The 18,963-nt window shown below is 35.9% G+C and overlaps 1 protein-coding gene across 1 annotated transcript in view; it reads left to right on the top strand.

Annotated features, from left to right (window-relative positions):
* Positions 1-18,963, top strand: part of fra (neogenin protein frazzled) — a gene marked incomplete at its 5' end in the record, with an annotated part of 65,644 nt that overhangs the window by 9,470 nt on the left and 37,211 nt on the right. The window contains 9 exons of the mRNA XM_088236501.1: positions 2,151-2,292; positions 2,601-2,764; positions 4,093-4,208; positions 7,270-7,915; positions 10,512-10,638; positions 11,341-11,505; positions 12,090-12,305; positions 15,259-15,432; positions 16,287-16,407. Coding sequence (XP_088092627.1) covers positions 2,151-2,292; positions 2,601-2,764; positions 4,093-4,208; positions 7,270-7,915; positions 10,512-10,638; positions 11,341-11,505; positions 12,090-12,305; positions 15,259-15,432; positions 16,287-16,407 — 1,871 coding nt within the window. The remainder of the gene's footprint in view (positions 1-2,150; positions 2,293-2,600; positions 2,765-4,092; positions 4,209-7,269; positions 7,916-10,511; positions 10,639-11,340; positions 11,506-12,089; positions 12,306-15,258; positions 15,433-16,286; positions 16,408-18,963) is intronic.

Below are 18,963 nucleotides of genomic sequence, written 5' to 3'. Positions count from 1 at the left end.
TAGTCTTATATATATTTACAACACATTATTTACATCTATACTTATTCTAACATTATTTATCACTATTATACACTTAATATCCTAATTTATAATATTCACTGTTTCATATGTAAATTTTCATTAATTATATTCACTATTTACACTATATACTACCTAATATTTTTCACATATATACTTTTTACATTCAATTTGAAATATATTGACATTTATTTAATTTTTTATGCTTTCTGTCATTTCCTCAAATAATTAATTGTATTCCCTTGCACATGCGGCAGTTCTGGGACATTGATTTTGATTTCTTTTCCAGCCTTATATTTTGAGATCCTCTTGTTGGATAGTTTCTATGAAAGAACTCATTATTTTTTAGTTTATTTTGAAAATATCTCGGAACTATTCCTTTAATAATTTCACAGATGCCTATTTTAAATACGTGAGAGAAATACCTGAATTTCAGTCTAACATTGAATGGGAAGTAATGTTTCAGCGTTAGTTATTGGTTGAATTTGATCATATGGTGTAAATATATATATAGTTGGATAATTTATAAAGCGCCATTTTTGTGAAAATCACCTCAAGGGCGCTGTACAATTAATAAATATCCCAGTACGTCTTGCAGCTACAGAGCGCATGGACGGTTGGGATTCTAGTTCCTCGTTTTCAATTAAGATCAATCAAAAATTAAAATAGATAGGAGCTAGATTACAGGATGTCTTGCAGCTACAGAGCGCATAGACAGTTAGAAATTTAGCCCCCATTTACACATTTTAAAAATTGACAAATAAATTTAGTGTATTACAAAATAATAATAATATGAATAGTAAAAAGGAGTAAGATTACAACACGCCTTGCTGCTACTAAGCGCATAGACGATTGGAATTCTAGACCCCGTTTACAAAATTAAGGTATTTTAAAGTTGATATATTAAAGCTAGATAACCAATCATCGTGCAGCTACAAAGCGCATGGATGAGAGGAATTCCAGCAAAGTTAAAACAATATCAATAAATTTATAAAAAATAGAGTATAGTAGTAAATTGGTCAAGTGTTCGTACCAAGAAGTAAGCAATAAAAAACTAAATAAATCAAACACTGTTTCAACTCCATGGTTAACAAAGGGAGATAGATATCCGAAGAGAAGCTTTTGTAGACAGTAGGTAGATACCGTCGCCATGTGGCCCGCTGGCTAGTAGATAGTTTCTGGAAACGCACGTGTGTAGTACTACTCGTATTATGATGAAAATGCATATCGACACGTCGGTAGATGAAAATTTGCCATACCAAGGAAGGTTCGTATAGTAGAAAAGTTAAATATACCTTCTCGGTATGCACTGATGAAGATAGTGTTTGTAGTTACGGCCCAGAAGTGTGTCGATGCTTCTTTTATGTACAGTCGACTCGCATCCAGCACCTTCGTACATTGGAGCAACTATTCCCAATGTCAGAATGATTCAATATCTCCAATGAGGAATTCCACTGTTTTCTAAATCTTTTTTTCTATTAGCGTACTATTTAACTAAGCAAATATATATATATATATATATATATTTTTGTGCATTATTTACAAAGATATGATTTTTGAAAGTTACATTTATCAAATACCGCGTCAAATGACTGTAATCAGTGTGTCACTTTTCAGTAGTGACGTCATGAAACGGTTGGCGTTCTTACTTTCACTGACCTGACAAGAATCTATGGAATATTGCTTTGATTACTTCATTTAGTTGATCGTAATTTGCTCATTTCTATGTTATGGTTGTTTTTACGAACGTTTCGATTTAGAAAAACCTAGAAAGTTGACATAATCTCTGGTTGAAATGTCGAATTATATAAATTATTCTCTTTTTTTTTCTATGGTCAAAACGTTTCTTACAAGGTGCAGGGGCTTTAAAGCGGAAACCGGAAATACTACACGTAGATATAAGGAAGGAGTGACGTCATTATTTACGATTTTAAAATGAATACTATTTTTAACATTTTTTATTTATTTTTTCATGCGTTTTTGAGATATTTCATCCTACTCCGAAATTTTTAAATATTCACGTGTACACGAAAACATTTTTAAAATTTAATTTCGGGTTGGGCTGGAATTCCTCATTATTGAAGTTGACGATGGAATAGATCTTTATTGACTGATGATTCCTCGATCTCCAGCCACTTGGACAGCAGGTTCAAACTCCTCGGAAGCGGAGTGCTGTACATCAGCACCGTCATGGAAGCCGACGCGGGCTCGTATCAGTGTCGAGCGGACAACAGAGAGGACTCCCTTGATGCCACGGCAATCCTGGACGTTCAGGTATGAATGATCTGAAATTCCTACCGTTCTTATGCAAATGGGCTCCTTTGTCAAAATATCATTTGCCAACTATTCTACATATTCTCTATAAGACAAGAATTCCACAAATATCGATCGCTTGATTATGGGGCACCCCTGAGAGTCTCCCATTTCTCAACCCATGAGCTAACCAACTGATTGAATAATCCGAAATTCTCGCCGCTTTTAACCGAGTCTGTATGGTCTGTCAACATCCATCAGACCGTCCAACATTACCTCCCCTTCCTCATTAAGAAAAGACTAAAAAATTAATCAATTTGTACTCTCAGGTTCCTCCGAGGTTCGAAAAGCGTCCCGTGGACACCTCCGCCCTGGAGCGCCAAGACGTAGAGCTGCTGTGTGAGGTGTACGGCCGCCCCGAACCCATCGTCCGCTGGCTGAAGAACGGAGAGGTCATCACCCCCAACAACCACGACATGGCACTCGTCGGAGGGTAAGTCTCACCAAAAACGAGAAAACTTTTTTAATTTTTTTTTTTTTTTACTTAGTTTCATGATCAACATAATCTATAGTCCTTAAAATATAGCTTGATTAGCAGCAAAAGTGACGACATAACTTTGTAGTAACGTCTAAGGAGTGATTTATATTGACACACGAAAAATCATTTGTATCTGGCGTGTAAATTAATTTTTTTAATGCTTGACATATAAATCAACATAAATATATAAAATTAGCTTTAAAACTAAAAAAAAGTCAAATTAACCTTAACATATTACAACAGACATGAAGAACATTTAAGAGATGGTAATATAGAAGTCTAGGTATCTACAGGGCTTATGACCTGTCAATGGCTGGTTTAAGTGGCCACTTTACACACTGTGTAACATTCACCATTCTGCCTATATTTGAACATCTATATTCCTTCGATTCTTCCATCTGTTGATGTTTGTGAAGTTAAAGAGCTGAAGAAGAGTTTCAGAAGAGAAAGTGTAAATGAAGAAAAGAGAAAGAGAAGAGTGTGTAACATTCACCATTCTGCCTATATTTGAACATCTATATTCCTTCGATTCTTCCATCTGTTGATGTTTGTGAAGTTAAAGAGCTGAAGAAGAGTTTCAGAAGAGAAAGTGTAAATGAAGAAAAGAGAAAGAGAAGAGTGTGTAACATTCACCATTCTGCCCATATTTGAACATCTATATTCCTTCAATTCCTTCATTTGTTGATGTTTGTGAAGTTATATAAACATCTCCCCGGGGAGTTGAATCCAGTCCTTGTCTACAAAAATTTGGACAAACTCAAAATATTGTTGATAAAATAAACCTAATTATTAAAGATGTTCTTACAAGGTTACGTCATTTTGCAAAAACGTTCAGATGGATCAAATTGATCAATGTAAATTGATTGAATAAAAAAATAATTCATTCGATGTTGTTCATGAAAAAAGTATAAATGTCTTATTTTTTGGTCTTAAATACACTATAATAGGCTTGTTTTTGCATTTTTATATCAATTTTCGGAAACAGAGTTTCATGTTTGCATGAAAAAACTGATAAAATCGATTTGTTCGGTACATGATCAGTGATCAGTAATTTCCCACCACTAGTGACATTAATTTGGCAGCTGTCATTTTAATCAAGCTATATTTTAAGAACTATAATATCCAGTCGAACTTGGTTGTAACGATCACAAAGGCTGAAATCACTTAACAATTTTTATACTTAAATATCGATCTTAATTACTCCCTAGGGAGTGAAACCCGGCCTGTCTACAAACATTTGGACCTACTCGAAACATTTTTAACTCTGTCGTTTGTTCTCTCAGTTACAATCTTCGCATCCAAGGGCTGATGGCTGTCGACGAGGGCATGTTCCAGTGCGTGGCGTCCAACGCGGCCGGGAACATACAGGCCTCGGCACGCCTCAATGTCCTCTCCGCTGGTAAGCCGCGGCCATATGCACTAGCCATTAGAAAGCGAAACAGACATTAGATATTTTTAAAGAGATTAATGGTTATTTTAGAGTCAATGAATGTTTTTTTTTTAAAGTTAAAAATGAGAACAACTTTTTTGCTTTAATCAATTCCGAGCCAAAGTAGGTAAGACAGGTGTTCTGGAAAATGATTAGGGCTATGTAGTATAAATTTACTCTTAGGCCCTTAGCCCTATCCTACTTATAGGATAAATTTACTCTTAGGCCCTTAGCCCTATCCTACTTATAGGATAAATTTACTCTTAGGCCCTTAGCCCTATCCTACTTATAGGATAAATTTACTCTTAGGCCCTTAGCCCTATCCTACTTATAGGATAAATTTACTCTTAGGCCCTTAGCCCTATCCTAGTTATAGGATAAATTTACTACTAAGACCATGTAGGATCAATTTACTGTTAGGGCTATGTAGGATATATTTACTGTTAGGACTATGTAGGATAAATTTACTACTAAGACCATGTAGGATCAATTTTCTGTTAGGGCTATGTAGGATATATTTACTGTTAGGACTATGCAGGATAAATTTGCTATTAAGGCTATGTAGGATAAATTTACTTTTAAGGCTATGTTGGATGAACTTTCTATTAGTGCGTAGGATAAATTTACTATTAGAATTACATATGTAGGTTAAATTTCTATTAAGGCTATGTAGGATTAATATACATTATTCAATAAAATATACATATTACTACAATATTAATACATTATAAAGAAAACAAAGTATTAAGATATATTTTGTCCCGATAAACTATTCAATAATAGTTTGTCATCGGGTGCTCAGACATTAGTTTTAATTAATAATCAAATAAGAAGAGTACAGACATAATACTGTATACGTATAAAACAATAAACATAAAAAATATTTTTTTTTTTTTAAGTAAGAAAACAGAGTAAAATAATACAATTAAAATTAAAGAATAGTAATTTACTTAAATATATTTTAAATATAAGAAAAAAAAAAATAATAGACACATATAAATAGTGTGTGCTCATAAATGTAATCAAAACAAGATAAAAAATAAATTAAACAAAGTAAAGTAAATCGAGAATTTCAATTCATATCTACAGAAAAAAAAAATTAATAAGAAAATTAAAATGTAAATGAAATAAGAAAGTAATAAAAGAAAAGAAAAGAGAAGGTTAACCCAAGAAAATAACAAAAATGTATTCAATGAGGGATAAAAAAAAAATAATTAAAAAATGTATTACATAAATAATAAATCAATATAGGAACGTTTTATCTACTAACCACTTACGTAATAGAAACTCAATTTTATTTTTACTATGACATGTTTTCATGTCAAGTGGCAACAAATTAAATACTTTTGGAACAATATAATCCAACGTACGTTGTCCATATTTATTTTTAAGTTTTGGTACTACTAGGCCATCAACAGATGTAAATCTTGTTAGATAGCTGTGTTCTAATTTATTTTTATTTATCGAGCTGAACATCTGTTGGATAATAATTTTGCTCCATAAAATACCGCTAAGAGCTGGTAAAACATTTGATTTATTATACATAAATGGGGTATTATTCCTCTAATTGTATACATAATTGGGTGCAATCAATTTGACAAGTGCATTTTGAACATTTTGTACATATTTAATGTTTGTTGTTATTATTAGAATTACATATGTAGGATAAATTTACTATTAGAATTACATATATAGGATAAATTTACTATTAAGGCTAGGCTATTAGGACCACGTAGGATTAACTTACTGTTAGGGCTATGTAGGATATATTTACTGTTAGGACTATGTAGGATAAATTTACTATTAAGGCTATGTAGGATAAATTAACTATTAAGGCTATGTAAGATAAATTGACTTTTAGGGCTGTTTCGGATACATTTACTTTTAGGACTGTGTCGGATGAATTTACTATTAGGGCTATGTAGGATAAATGGACTATTCAGGCTATGTAGGATAAATTTACTATTTGGGCTATGTAGGATATATTTAACGCCGGGGTGTGGTCCCATGGCTACTGTCGCAAACTCACAGATCGAAACTCCGAGGTTCGAACCCTGCTCTACCAAAAATTAGTTCCCATTTTCTAAATGTGAGTTATGTACAATTTGTTGACAACACTAGGAAAGTCTTACGGTATATGTAGATGCTGATTAGAAAATTATGTCACCTAAAGTAAAAAATGCACGTTTTAATAAGGTATCATTCAATATTAGATCTGGCTGTTTTCTGCAAAATGCTCATTTTAGGTTGTGTCTTTGTAAAAAGTTTTTTTACTATCAAACTTAACTCGACCTAACCTAACTTCGAATAACAAAACACTTTTTAAATTATTAAAATTAAATAGGCTATGTGGCGTTCAACTCTGCACTCAAACGTTCATTCATCGAACGGCCCAGGCATTCGGTTGAATGCTGACATTTAACGAACAGCTTAGCCCCACGGTGGAGTGGCTGATCTAACTATTTGGCGACGACATATATAATTCAATTTTGGCTGTTGAAAATTCAAATTTTTGTAAGGAAAATTCGTGTTGACCATATCAAGGAACATAAGCACGTCTCTTACTGATTAAATTTCTTAGTTTTTCTGGGTTGTTATGGCGCGTGTCGTTCGTACGCTTTGGATCGCATTACAGCGTCCATTGTCGGGCTCGATGTAGTCAACGTCGTGTAATGCGAAGCGTCGAACGACGCAACCCAGTAATACTTATTGTATATATCTCTTGTGTTTGATAACAATTAATTTCCTATCTTGTTATTTTTTTTAGTAAGTTCTTTAGCTATTATTTATTACTTTTTATGAAGCTGCATGTTTTTTGTTGAATTTATAAATTTTTTATGTTGTTTTTGTTTTGTGATTGTATGTTTGTTTTATTTTATTGTATTTTTTTTTTGTTAATTTATTTTATTTTTCTTTTCTTTTTTCCTTATTCCCGCCATCCCGACCACTCCTATCGGTGTCGTGTTGTGTATTATTTTTAATGTTTTTTTTTTTATTTGGAATTTTGTGTAATTTTTTTATTTAAAAACAGTCGAAAGCACTCTGAAAAAGCCTAAAACCATAAAAAATCACAAAAGCCACAAGCGAAAACTGCACCCGCCCGACTCGCTCGAAAACCACTTTCTATCCGACAACCCGGATCCGTACATGAGCGAGAAGTTACCGAAGCGAACGTTCGAGTCTTGGTACAAACCGCCACATCAGAATTTCGACGCCGCGAAGCCGTTCGACGCGAAGTCCATTCTGACGTCTTTGAAAAGCAGCGACGGGAGCTCCGGCAGTCCGTTCATGGCGAAGATAAACGGGAAGAGAGAGATGTCGACGGGCGAGGCGTCGAGATCTCACGATACGTCGCTGGGTCACGACTTGACGGAGAGCGACGTCTTGGGGGAGGTTTCTCTGGTTTACACGTCGACCGCCGGCGGTGGTTTAAATTTGTCGAACGACACGACGACCCCCGTCTCCTTGTCGCATTTTCCCGATGTTCCCGATAATGTAGGTGGGGCCGAGGACAATGAGGAGACCGCGGCGGCGAGGAAGACGCCGTCGGAGCCGCTGGAGTTCGCCGCGCTGATCGTCAAGGCCAGGTTCGTGACGCTGAGCTGGAGTGAGCCGCAGACGACCAACGGAGACGTTCTGGCCTATTCTGTGATCTACAAAGTCAAAGGGTTCGTCCGGTAAGAAAATGCATTTAAAAATATTTCTCCTTATAACTTTCAATAATCCCGAAATACGAAGTGTTATTTACCTTCATTCTAAAAAATATTTATATCGTCATTTGAAGAGAGTGTAGTTTCCATATATAAAATACTGCTGTCATTTGAATCAAGTGTAGTTTTCATATATAAAATACTGCTGTCATTTGAATAGTGTAGTTTCCATATATAAAATACTGCTGTCATTTGAATCAAGTGTAGTTTTCATATATAAAATACTGCTGTCATTTGAATAGTGTAGTTTCCATATATAAAATAATGCTGTCATTTGAATAGAGTGTAGTTTCCATGTATAAAATACTGCTGTCCTTTGAATCAAGTGTAGTTTTCATATATAAACTACTGCTGTCATTTGAATAGTGTAGTTTCCATATATAAAATAATGCTGTCATTTGAATCAAGTGTAGTTTTCATATATAAAATACTGCTGTCATTTGAATAGTGTAGTTTCCATATATAAAATAATGCTGTCATTTGAATAGAGTGTAGTTTCCATATACAAAATACTGCTGTCATTTGAATAGAGAGTAGTTTCCATATATTTTCAAATTCCGCTGTCATTCGAAGAGAGTGTAATCTCTACATATTCTAAAATACTGCTGTAGTTTCCAGGTTTTTTAAAAATACTGCTGTCTTTTGAAGAGAGTGTAGTTTCAATAAATTCTGAAATATTTCCTTCATTTTAAAAAGAGCTTTTTTAATGTTACGGAAACAAAAGATGAGTGATACTTAAATCCACAAATTTGGAATAACCGTGGACTGGTTTCATAGCTTTTGTGAAAATTAAAGGTATTCAAGATTCACCGAAGTCTATAGACTTAGTGGGTAATCAATTGTAATATGTGTATGACTGAAAATGAAAAGAAGTCAGTAAGGATAAAGACGTATTTTAACAAGATGATCTTTCATATTTTTAGCAATGCTTCGATTATTTTGGAACTAAGAAAAATGGTTATTACACAAGATTCGCACAAAATGAAGGTTTAGTGATTCCAAAGACAAGCAACAAATATGGTAAAAGAACTCTAAAATATGTGGTTCCAGTTATGTTCAATTTGTTAGCAAACAATTTTAGAAATCCTCCCAGTGGCTCCCTGTCTGTTCCCCGAATTAAAAATTACTTCGGAGAGCGAACGTTAAATTGCGTTGTTCCAAGATTGTTCAATGATCTCCCACAAACCATCATCAACATGAAAAATCTTCGAATGAAAAAAAAAGAACTGAAGAAATATCTTCTAGATACTTTATAGTGCCTGTTTATAAATAAATCTGTAAAATACAAATAAAATAAATGTAATATAAACCTGTCATAAAAAAATTAAAAAATGTTTCCCACCGAAAAGTCTTTGGACTTAGTGGGTAACAAATTCTTTTATGTATTTTTTAATTATAAAATAAACGCTGCTCTGCAGCACTGAAACTGAAATGGCACTACCAAAAGTGACAAGGGCAAAATGATAGACTGGCTATTCAATCAGGAGTTTATATATTAATAAAATTGAATATTTGTAAATAAAGATATATACCACCACCACTACCACTACCATCACGCCATTTCCCCGTAGGGGTAGGCAGAGAGAATGGACCGCCACACACGTCTATCCTGGCATACACTCCTAGCCTCTTCCACATTCATACATCTTGTCATACATGCCCTTCGGTTCTGTCTGCTTTTGACATGACCAGACTTAAGATTTTGGTTTATCTGATCATGCCACGTCTTCCTTGGTCGTCCTCGTCTAACGTTGCCGTCCATTTTTGCCATATATACTTGTTTTACCATTCTCTCATCGTCCATTCGTTCTACGTGACCAAACCATCAAAGATATATATAAAACAGAATTTACAATTGTGTATTATTCTCATGGATATTTATATGTGTGTATATATATGTTCATATGTATGTATGTGTATATATATATATATACATGTATGGATATGTATGTGTGCATGCACGGGTATATATATATATATATAGATATGGATATAGATATAGACCTGGATATGGAAATAGATATGTTAAGAAATAATGTTTTTAATAAAATGCTTTGTGCCTATTAAATGTGTACACACGTCTGTTTTAAATTTTGGTACTCCGGTTTTGTATTTATTTTTTATCTTATAATTGCGATACCATTTACTTATTTTTTGCTTTTTTTTTTACATTTTTCTAAATATTATTTGAAAACATAAATTATGAGTACTTTTTTTTTTCGCTCCATATATTTAAGTTAGAAGTAATTATTGTCATACAACTAGGTAGTGTTATCATATGTTTTAATGTAAAGGATCTTTACCGACAAGCCATATTCATTGGCTTGGTGAGTCCTGTAAAAAAAAATAATTTAAAAAATGTTTAAAAAAATTATAAAAATGTAATATTGCATGTAAATAATAAATTTAAAAAATATAAAAAAATTCCATATATTGGCGAGTCTGCCCATTGCACCTTAGCCGTGAAGAAGCATCACTTGTCTTTTATTTCCATAATTAATTTTAACGAATTTAGTGTTCGACTTTTTTCCTTAAATTCATGCCTGTGCGGATGTGATTTCAGCGAGCGTATCATGAACACGACGCGCGGGGACGTGCACAAGATGAACGTACCGGCGCTTGTACCCAATACGGCGTACCACTTTCGCGCTGTGGCGTACAACAAGAACGGGCCCGGGACCAGTACGCAGGTATGTCCGCGCACCATTTAAATACACTTAACTTATCTGCTTTGCAATGCGATTTGCTTACGAATGTTGACAAATCAAAAGTGATGGTTTTTGAAAGGGATGAAAATATAACTAAATGTGAGATCAGTGTAAACGGAGATATTCTGAATCATGCAGAAGAATTTGTGTATCTGGGAAGTATGTTTACTAGGGATGGAAAGGAGGGATGAGTGCCGGAAACAGGGTGAACGGTGCACTGAAATATACTTTGGCAAACAAATGTTTATCGCAGGAGGCAAAACTAGCAGTTCACAATGGAGTTCTAGTGCCAACTCTAATGCATGGGATCGAAGTATGGAATTGGAAAAATAATGATGAAAGTAGGTAGGAAAGTAGGTTAAATGCTGTCAAAATGCGAAATCACTTCACAAACATCAACAGATGAAATAATTGAAGAAATATAGATGTTCGAATATAGGCAGAATGGTGAATGTTACACAATGTATAAAGTGGTAACTTAAACCAGCCAATGACAGGTCATAAGCCCTGTAAATGCTTAGACTTCTATATTAACTGTTCTCAAATGTTCTCTGTTGTAATATGCTAATATTAACAGCTCCCCGGGGAGTTGAATCCTTGTCTACAAAAATTTGGACAAACTCAAAATATTGTTGTTTTCATTTTAAGTAAAATTTTGTTATCGACTGTATCAACTTCTGTCAGGTCCTGGAGATCAGCACCCAGTCGGAGGACGCTTCGCTGGGGGCGCCGCGCGAGCTGCGCGTGCTCCCGGCGGGCCCCGAAGCCCTGGACGTCTCCTGGCTGCCCCCGCTGCCCGTGCCCGGCTCTAAGGTCAGCGTGTCCCAGTACCAGCTGCTGTGGAGCGAGGTCAGTTCATCATTCGACGCTCCCGAGCTTCGCAACTTAATAATTATATACTTATTGAAGACCTCGTTCTAAAAATATCAAATGTCGACTGTGATATTTTTGGAAAATTATCGCAAAATATGAGGGCAAACGCAAACAAAACTGATGCCAAAATAAACTGTACATAAAAACCTACCTTCCTAAATAATAGTGTAATTCGAAACCGTCTTTAAATCTTGCTAAACTGTTAGACTTCCATATTCTGTTCTCAAAAATGTTTTCCCTCTCTGTTGCAACAAATTTAGATCTGAATTACTCCCTAGGAAGGAAATCCAGCCAGTCTGCAAGCATTTGGACATACTCGAAACATTGTTGAATTGACTAACTGGTGTAAGAAGTATAATAATAGGAAAATTGTTTTCAGGCGTCGCCTAGTAAGTGAATAGGTTCAGCCGGATGAATCTCACCCGCATGATAAAGGTTTCAGCGCCTTTACTTCGCAAAAGTCAACAGATGAAAGAGTTGAGGAAATGTGGATGTGAAAAGAAAGGAAGAATAATGAATGTCAGACGGTGCTTAAAGTGGCCACTTAAACTTTTTTACAGCGCGATTGGAGCGAGGAGCGCTCCCTGGTGACGGGCGAGCTGCGGGCGCGGCTGGCAGGCCTGCGCCCCTTCACGGCGTACGCGGTGCGCGTGGCGGCGCTGGGGGACGGCGGCGCGGGCGCGGGGCCCCCGTCGGGGCGCGAGGAGGGGCGCACGCCCGGCGCGCCGCCCGCGCTGCCGCCGCTCAACCTGACGCTGCAGCCCTACACCAGCTCGGTGAGTGGAAACGGATCGTGGCGGCTTTGCAATATTTTTTTAAATTTATTTATGATTTTACACGCCCTACGGGCTTTTACATTTATTAGGAATACATCCAAGTGCAGCAGTTTATGTAACTCAATTATAACTTATGGCATAATAGGATGCAGGGGCGAATCTTCAAAGTAAGCGATTATGCACAGCTTACCATTATATTTGACTTTAAATAATAATAAATTATAGTAACCATGTTTATGGGAAAAAAAATAAAGTAATTGTCATTTATTATAAATCACCGTTTATATCTTTCTACAAAAAAATGTCTATGAAGCGCGCCCAGCCCATTCTTACTGAACGATGAAACTAGCCGATTACCTCAGCTTATTCTTCCATACAAAAAAGTACACTGTATTTTTCGTCTTTAACCCAAGTCGGCTTTTTTAGTACTAAAACAAACTCGCAGATTACAAATATTTTTAGAAGATTCTCTATTTAGAAACTAGTATTTCGAACATTATTTCCGAAGGACTATTTTTCTTTGATGGGATACCGTTGACATATTATGTATCACATAGGACAGGTGGCGTTCGCAGTGGCCGTTTTAGGCATTATTCATTTTAAAAGAAATCGGCCAGCGCTCAAGTCTTGACAGTACTGTCAATGACAGATCATAATGGAAATATCTGCGGAATGTCATTGTGGTATTTGTTAATAAACTTTTATGCAAGTATTGTATTAAAATAGTGTAGAATAAAACTACGTTTATCGCGTGCTTAATAATAATTGTTGTTTGAGTTGATTTTCACAGAATTACAAAAAATAGTCATTTATAATTACATTACTTACATGTAGTACAAATTAATGAACATTTTTAATAGATTACCTATTAAATAAATCACGGCTCGCCACTGATAGGATGGGGAGGCACCAATAAATCGATATTAAAACCTCTCGAATGCGCTCAAAAATCAATGGTTAAAAATTTTTTTAAAAAGCTTTTCAGGTACCCTAGCATCAAGTTATTTGAGGAATTTGAGATCCTAGATATAAGGCAATTATATATTTTTAGAATAATAATGTTGGTGAAAGCAAATTATTCTACCAAATCCCAAAAGGAACACTCCCTCACTACCAGAAGTCAAACTAGAGGATGGGTCTTGGGGTCTATCACAAACTCAAAATTTGGGCAAAGAAATTTCAGGTTTCTGGGCCCCAAAATATTCAATCTGCTACCCAAACATTGCAAAACCATGACCCGGATTCAATTTTATTTATTTATTTATTTATTAATGAAATCATACAGTCTTTATATAAAACAAGGTACAAAAGAACAATAAAAAAAAGTAAGACCAATTAATTTCACACTAATGAATGCAGGAGGAGAGGGGAAAAATAATTTAATTCTAAAAAAGTAAAAATAAAAACATTACATAAAAAGGAGAAGACATTGTAAAGCTACTCTACTTTCCTCCCTCTCTCTCTGCTTCCATGAACATTTCAATTTAATTGTAAAAAAAAATCACAACTAACAATAAATTATTCGATGCAGGTAGTAGATGTAGGTAAGTATAAATTAAGAGTTGAAATCAAATGTTTAAAATTAAAAGTAAAAGTTAAAATTAAAATGAAAAGTTTAAATTAAAATTAAGTTAAAAGCTTAAATTAAAAGTTAAAATTAAGAATTAAAATTAAAAAGTTAAAATTGAAAGACAAAATTAAAAATCAAATTAAAAGTTATAAGTCAAGCAGGAGATAAATTTAAAATGTCTTTAACTGATCTGATAAAATATGGTATTTACAATGTAGTATGTCGATGTCACTAAACATGTCATTATAGGTAATCTGTATTCTTCGTAGAGTGCTATTTTTCTAATTTAATGAATTTGTAAAAAAATGGTTACTGGGAAAATTTACTCAAAATACATTCTTAAATAATAAACGGTATAAATTAATATTGTATGACTGTATAGTAAACTTGTCGACCTCGTGGTTTAGTAGTCAGCGCGTTAGCCTGCCATGCAAGAGGTCTCGGGCTCGATTCCCGACATGGTTGATGTGAAGTATTTATTTAAATGGGTGTTTGCACACTAGAATATTTCATAGTCTCTGGACTGGTACCTGAAGCGTAAGACTGATCATCTTACCTTCATGTAACAAAAATGATCAAGATACGATGCGATTGGTGTACCAATGCACTGCCGTATGCATTTAGTTAAAATTAAAGATAACATAAGAAAAACTAAAAGATACAATGATAAGAAAAATAAAGAAATGTACCTACTGTACCAACTGTACCAATGTACCAATCCATCAATTGTATTCTGGTTCCCGAGGCAGCCATGTTTTTAGATGTTTAGCATGTTTGGGGTACAAATTATGTTCAACTTTTAAATGTCTGAAATACAAACAAACTTTGTCGTCTCTACAAACTAATCCAATCATGTCATACGATATAGTAGAATACCTGGTCCTTCTTCTTTTCTACACCTGCTCCTGCGAGCATGTGGACATCACCAGTTGCCTCCGGGAGACCCATCAGCAGCCAGCATTTTCGCCTTAATTCCGCCGAATAGAGTCGAAAGATCGTCATCGACGGCCTTCCAGGACAGCGTGAGCCCGCAGGTTTAAAGAAGAGGCAACTTGGGTTTAGGTTCTCCCGAGGCATGCGCAGCACGTGTCCGAGCCAGGTCCACCGCCGCATCCTCAAGACGCTCTTTATAGGAGGCTGCTGCGTCCGTTCCGGACTTCAATGTTAGTTATAAAATCGAACCACCTTATACCTAATATTCTCCTCAAGCACTTACTCTCAAAACTCAGAAGTTTGGTGTTCTGAGCTTTGGTAAGGTGCCAAGATTCGCAGCCATATAGGAGAACTGGCATTATACAAGAGGATTACAAAATTTAGCGACGATGATACAATTCGTAAAATAAAGGTCGCAATACGCTCTATAGTACACCTCTCCGTTCCCAGAGCGTGATGGTGAGCTGGGAGGCGCCGCCCGTGGACAGCCGCAACGGGGACCTGACGGGCTACAAGGTGCGCTACCGTCCGCACACCGGGCGGGCGCGCGCGGCGCTGCTCACCACGCCCGCGGACACGCGCAGCGTGCTCCTCAAGGACTTGGACCGCAGCGCCGCTTACCAGGTGAGGCCCGCTGCTTCGTATAAATTAGTGCAATCAATTCGTACTTAATAAATGCAATAAAGAAAGGTCTCGGGTGCGGTTCCCGACATGGTTGATATGAAATAATTTATTCAAATTTCATAGTCTCTGGACTGGTTCCTGAAACGTAATACTGATTTTTAAAAAAATGATTTTAAAAAAATAGTAATATCAGCGTTCTTATAATTTACCCTAATATTTCAATTAATAACTCACTATTAGAAAATGGAAATCAAGTTGGGGTAGAGTGGGGTTTGAACCTCGGATCTCCGGCCCTTGAGTCCACAACACTAGCCACGGTACCACAACCCGATCTAACCTCCATGTAACAAAAATTATCAAGATACGCTGCGATTGGTGTACCAATGCAGTACCCTATGCACCATTAGGTAACCTTGTATATTATAAGCAAGGTAAATAATAAAGCAACTCCCATATAAAAAAAATAATATTAAAAAATGCACCATTAGGTGCGGAAAGGGTATGAAGATGATGATGGTGATCCATCTCACATTACGCTTCCCATCCTTACAAGACAAAAAGACTCGATTTATTAGCTCTTAATGTAATATTTAGTAAACACTGACAAAATAAAATAGGATAGAATTCATTAGTTATGTATACCTTGATAAAGAAGCTTGTATAGCTTTGAAACCGGTCGGTAGAAAAAATGAAAAATAAGTGGTTAAAAACAAAGTTGTTTTTTTTTATTTTACATTACAAGATAGGCAAGAACCTCTTGAAAATCGGAGCAGTTTTTAAACTGAGTGAAAAACCATATATCAAAGAAAATGTTTGTTGGTAATTATGAAATGATTCATATTGATTTGTTCTAGGTCCGTGTATGTGCCTTCAACGTGAATGGTACGGGCCCCTTTACCGAGTGGATGACCGTGGAGACCCTCCAGAATGACTTGGATGAGAGTCAGGTCCCCGCGGAACCGAGCCCGCTGAAAAGTATTATTATCTTAATTATTATTACTAGATTTAAAATGGGAGCAAAAATGGGTGATTACTGTCAATTGTCTTCTATATGCTGTAGCGATACTCTCCATAAATACGGTTTTAGCGTGTAACGTTGATTCATCTTGTTAAGAAAACGCATCTTTATTTTCAACGCATCCCTTACCCTCTCACACTCCCCTCGTCAATCGCCACGTACGCTTTCTTATTCTACTACGCAAAGCTGGTTTGATTCAGACGGCTCTTTTCAACTCGCTCGCTTGATGTATTTGTAGCGCAAACGGCTAATCCACCAACTCTAGCCGATAATTAGTGAACAATAGTTCCTGTTACATCTATAGACTCGTTTTGATCCTTGAGCGTGCGTGAAATCTATGGACAGTTCCGTCATCTCAAATCATCACTTGATTCCAGTGTTCTTTACACCATACTCTATCAAAGACTGACGATTGTGTGATACGAACCTGCAAATATAAGATTGAAACAGTTCAGCTCCACGTTGGGCGCCAGTGTTCTCAATTGAAAATATGCATTGATGGTGTTTTCGTATGGTTCCACTATTTTTTTTCACTAGATTTCACAGTGTTCTATACACCAAACTCTTTAAACGTTCTTCTTAATCAAAGACTAACGATCGTGTGATACGAACCCATAAATATAAGATAGAAACAATTCAGCTCCACGTTGGGCGCCAGTCTCAATTGGAGATATGCGTTGGTGGTGTTTTTGTATGGGTCATCTATTTTTTTCCCCCACTAGATTTCACAGTGTTCTGACACCATACTCTATCAATGACTGACGATTGTGTGATACGAACTCATAAATATAAAATTGAAACAGTTCAGCACCTGTTTGGGCGCCAGTGTAGGATGACGTTCTTAATACGAAATATGCATTGGTGGTGTTTTCGTATGGGTCCATTATTTTTTTCCCCACTAGATTTCAGTGTTCTGACACCATACTCTATCAATGACTGACGATTGTGTGATACGAACCCATAAATATAAGATTTAAACAGTTCAGTACCACGTTAGGCGCCAGTGTAGGATGACGTTCTCAATTGGAAATATGTATTGGTGGTGTTTTCGTATCGGTCCACTATTTTTTTTGCACTAAATTCTATAGTGTTCTATACACCAGACTCTATAAACGTACTTCTTTATCAAAAACTGACGGTCGTGTGATACGAACCCATAAATATAAGATTGAAACAATTCAGCTCCACGTTGGGCGCCAGTCTCAATTGCAGACATGCGTTGGTTGTATTTTCGTATGGGTCAACTACTTATTTTTTCACTAGATTCCATAGTGTTCTATACACCATACTCTATAAACGTACTTCTTTATCAATGACTGACGATCGTGTGATACGAACCCGTAAATATAAGATAGAAACGGTGATTTTTTTAATCTATAAAGACTTACACCAAAAAAGTCCAGATCTTGTCTCGAGTTTACAATACGACACAATCGGGACATTGGTGCATGCGAGCCATAGTTTGCGCTGTGCTGATCGAGGAACAGCGCATTATTATTTCGCAACCGGCGCATCGGAACATTGAATGCCACTTGTTCCAGTAACGATGGTATGTCAATAAAGCCATTCAGGAAATTAAACATAAACATGGAGTCAATGTTATTTCTAAGTTTTTGACTTGACTTATCAATAATATTAAACTGATTGGAGAAGGTCTGGCTTCGCTGACTTCTGTTCGGTAGCTGCTGGTGGCGTGTTGAGTTGGTTAGTGTGAACAGCCTGGAGTTCAGTGTTACCAGTAGTGTCCAATAATGTTTATGATTATTTATCATTTACATATGGGAATGTATCGGACATTATGGCAAAAAATCCTGTTTACTACATACCAAAATAAAACAGGGACAAGTTTGAGTTTGAGTATCATCTATTGTCTTGTTAACCTTTATAATAAATTAAGGAATGCTATCTTTGTTTAGTTTTTTATATTTTACTTTTTGTGCTGTTACATGTTCACTTAATTGCCATACTTACTAGTTCTTTTCTCAATGTATTATTATTGCGTTTTTTAAAATTATTTTTTATTATTAACTTGATGTATGGAAAAACACCAAAGCGGTGTTTACCCATAAAACCATTGGCAAAAATAAGTAAATAATAAAATTGGGTTTTTAACTAAGGATGCCGATAGTGATAAATAATCATACACGTGCGTTTTGGGAAATTTTGAAAGCTAAAGTAAATTCCTTGCAACTAGCCACGGTTAAATACTTGGGTTTTTGCACTTATTAACAGAGGTCAATAAAACACGACTCCGTACAACGAAGTAAATCCCGAAATTCTTCCAAGGGACCGGACTTAATCCTACCCCATCATAAAATGTAAAACTTCCCGTCTCCGGAACGTGAGAAACCTTGCTCGGATTATCTGCATGCCGAAAGATGCATAGGGTACTAACACGGTCGACAGATATTCCGGTCACTCATATGTATGGAGGCAAGATGGTCAGTTTTACGCTTCGGGTTCCAATCAAGGAACGATAAAAACAGTGCAGCCTAGAATTTAAATTAAAAATC

Source organism: Micrasema longulum, unplaced genomic scaffold, assembly GCF_059751315.1.
Source record: "Micrasema longulum isolate JH-2025_06_02 unplaced genomic scaffold, ASM5975131v1 h1tg001563l, whole genome shotgun sequence".
NCBI lineage: Eukaryota > Metazoa > Arthropoda > Insecta > Trichoptera > Brachycentridae > Micrasema > Micrasema longulum.
The sequence above is the reverse complement of the archived record's forward strand: the minus strand, read 5'-3'. Positions and strand labels throughout refer to the sequence as shown.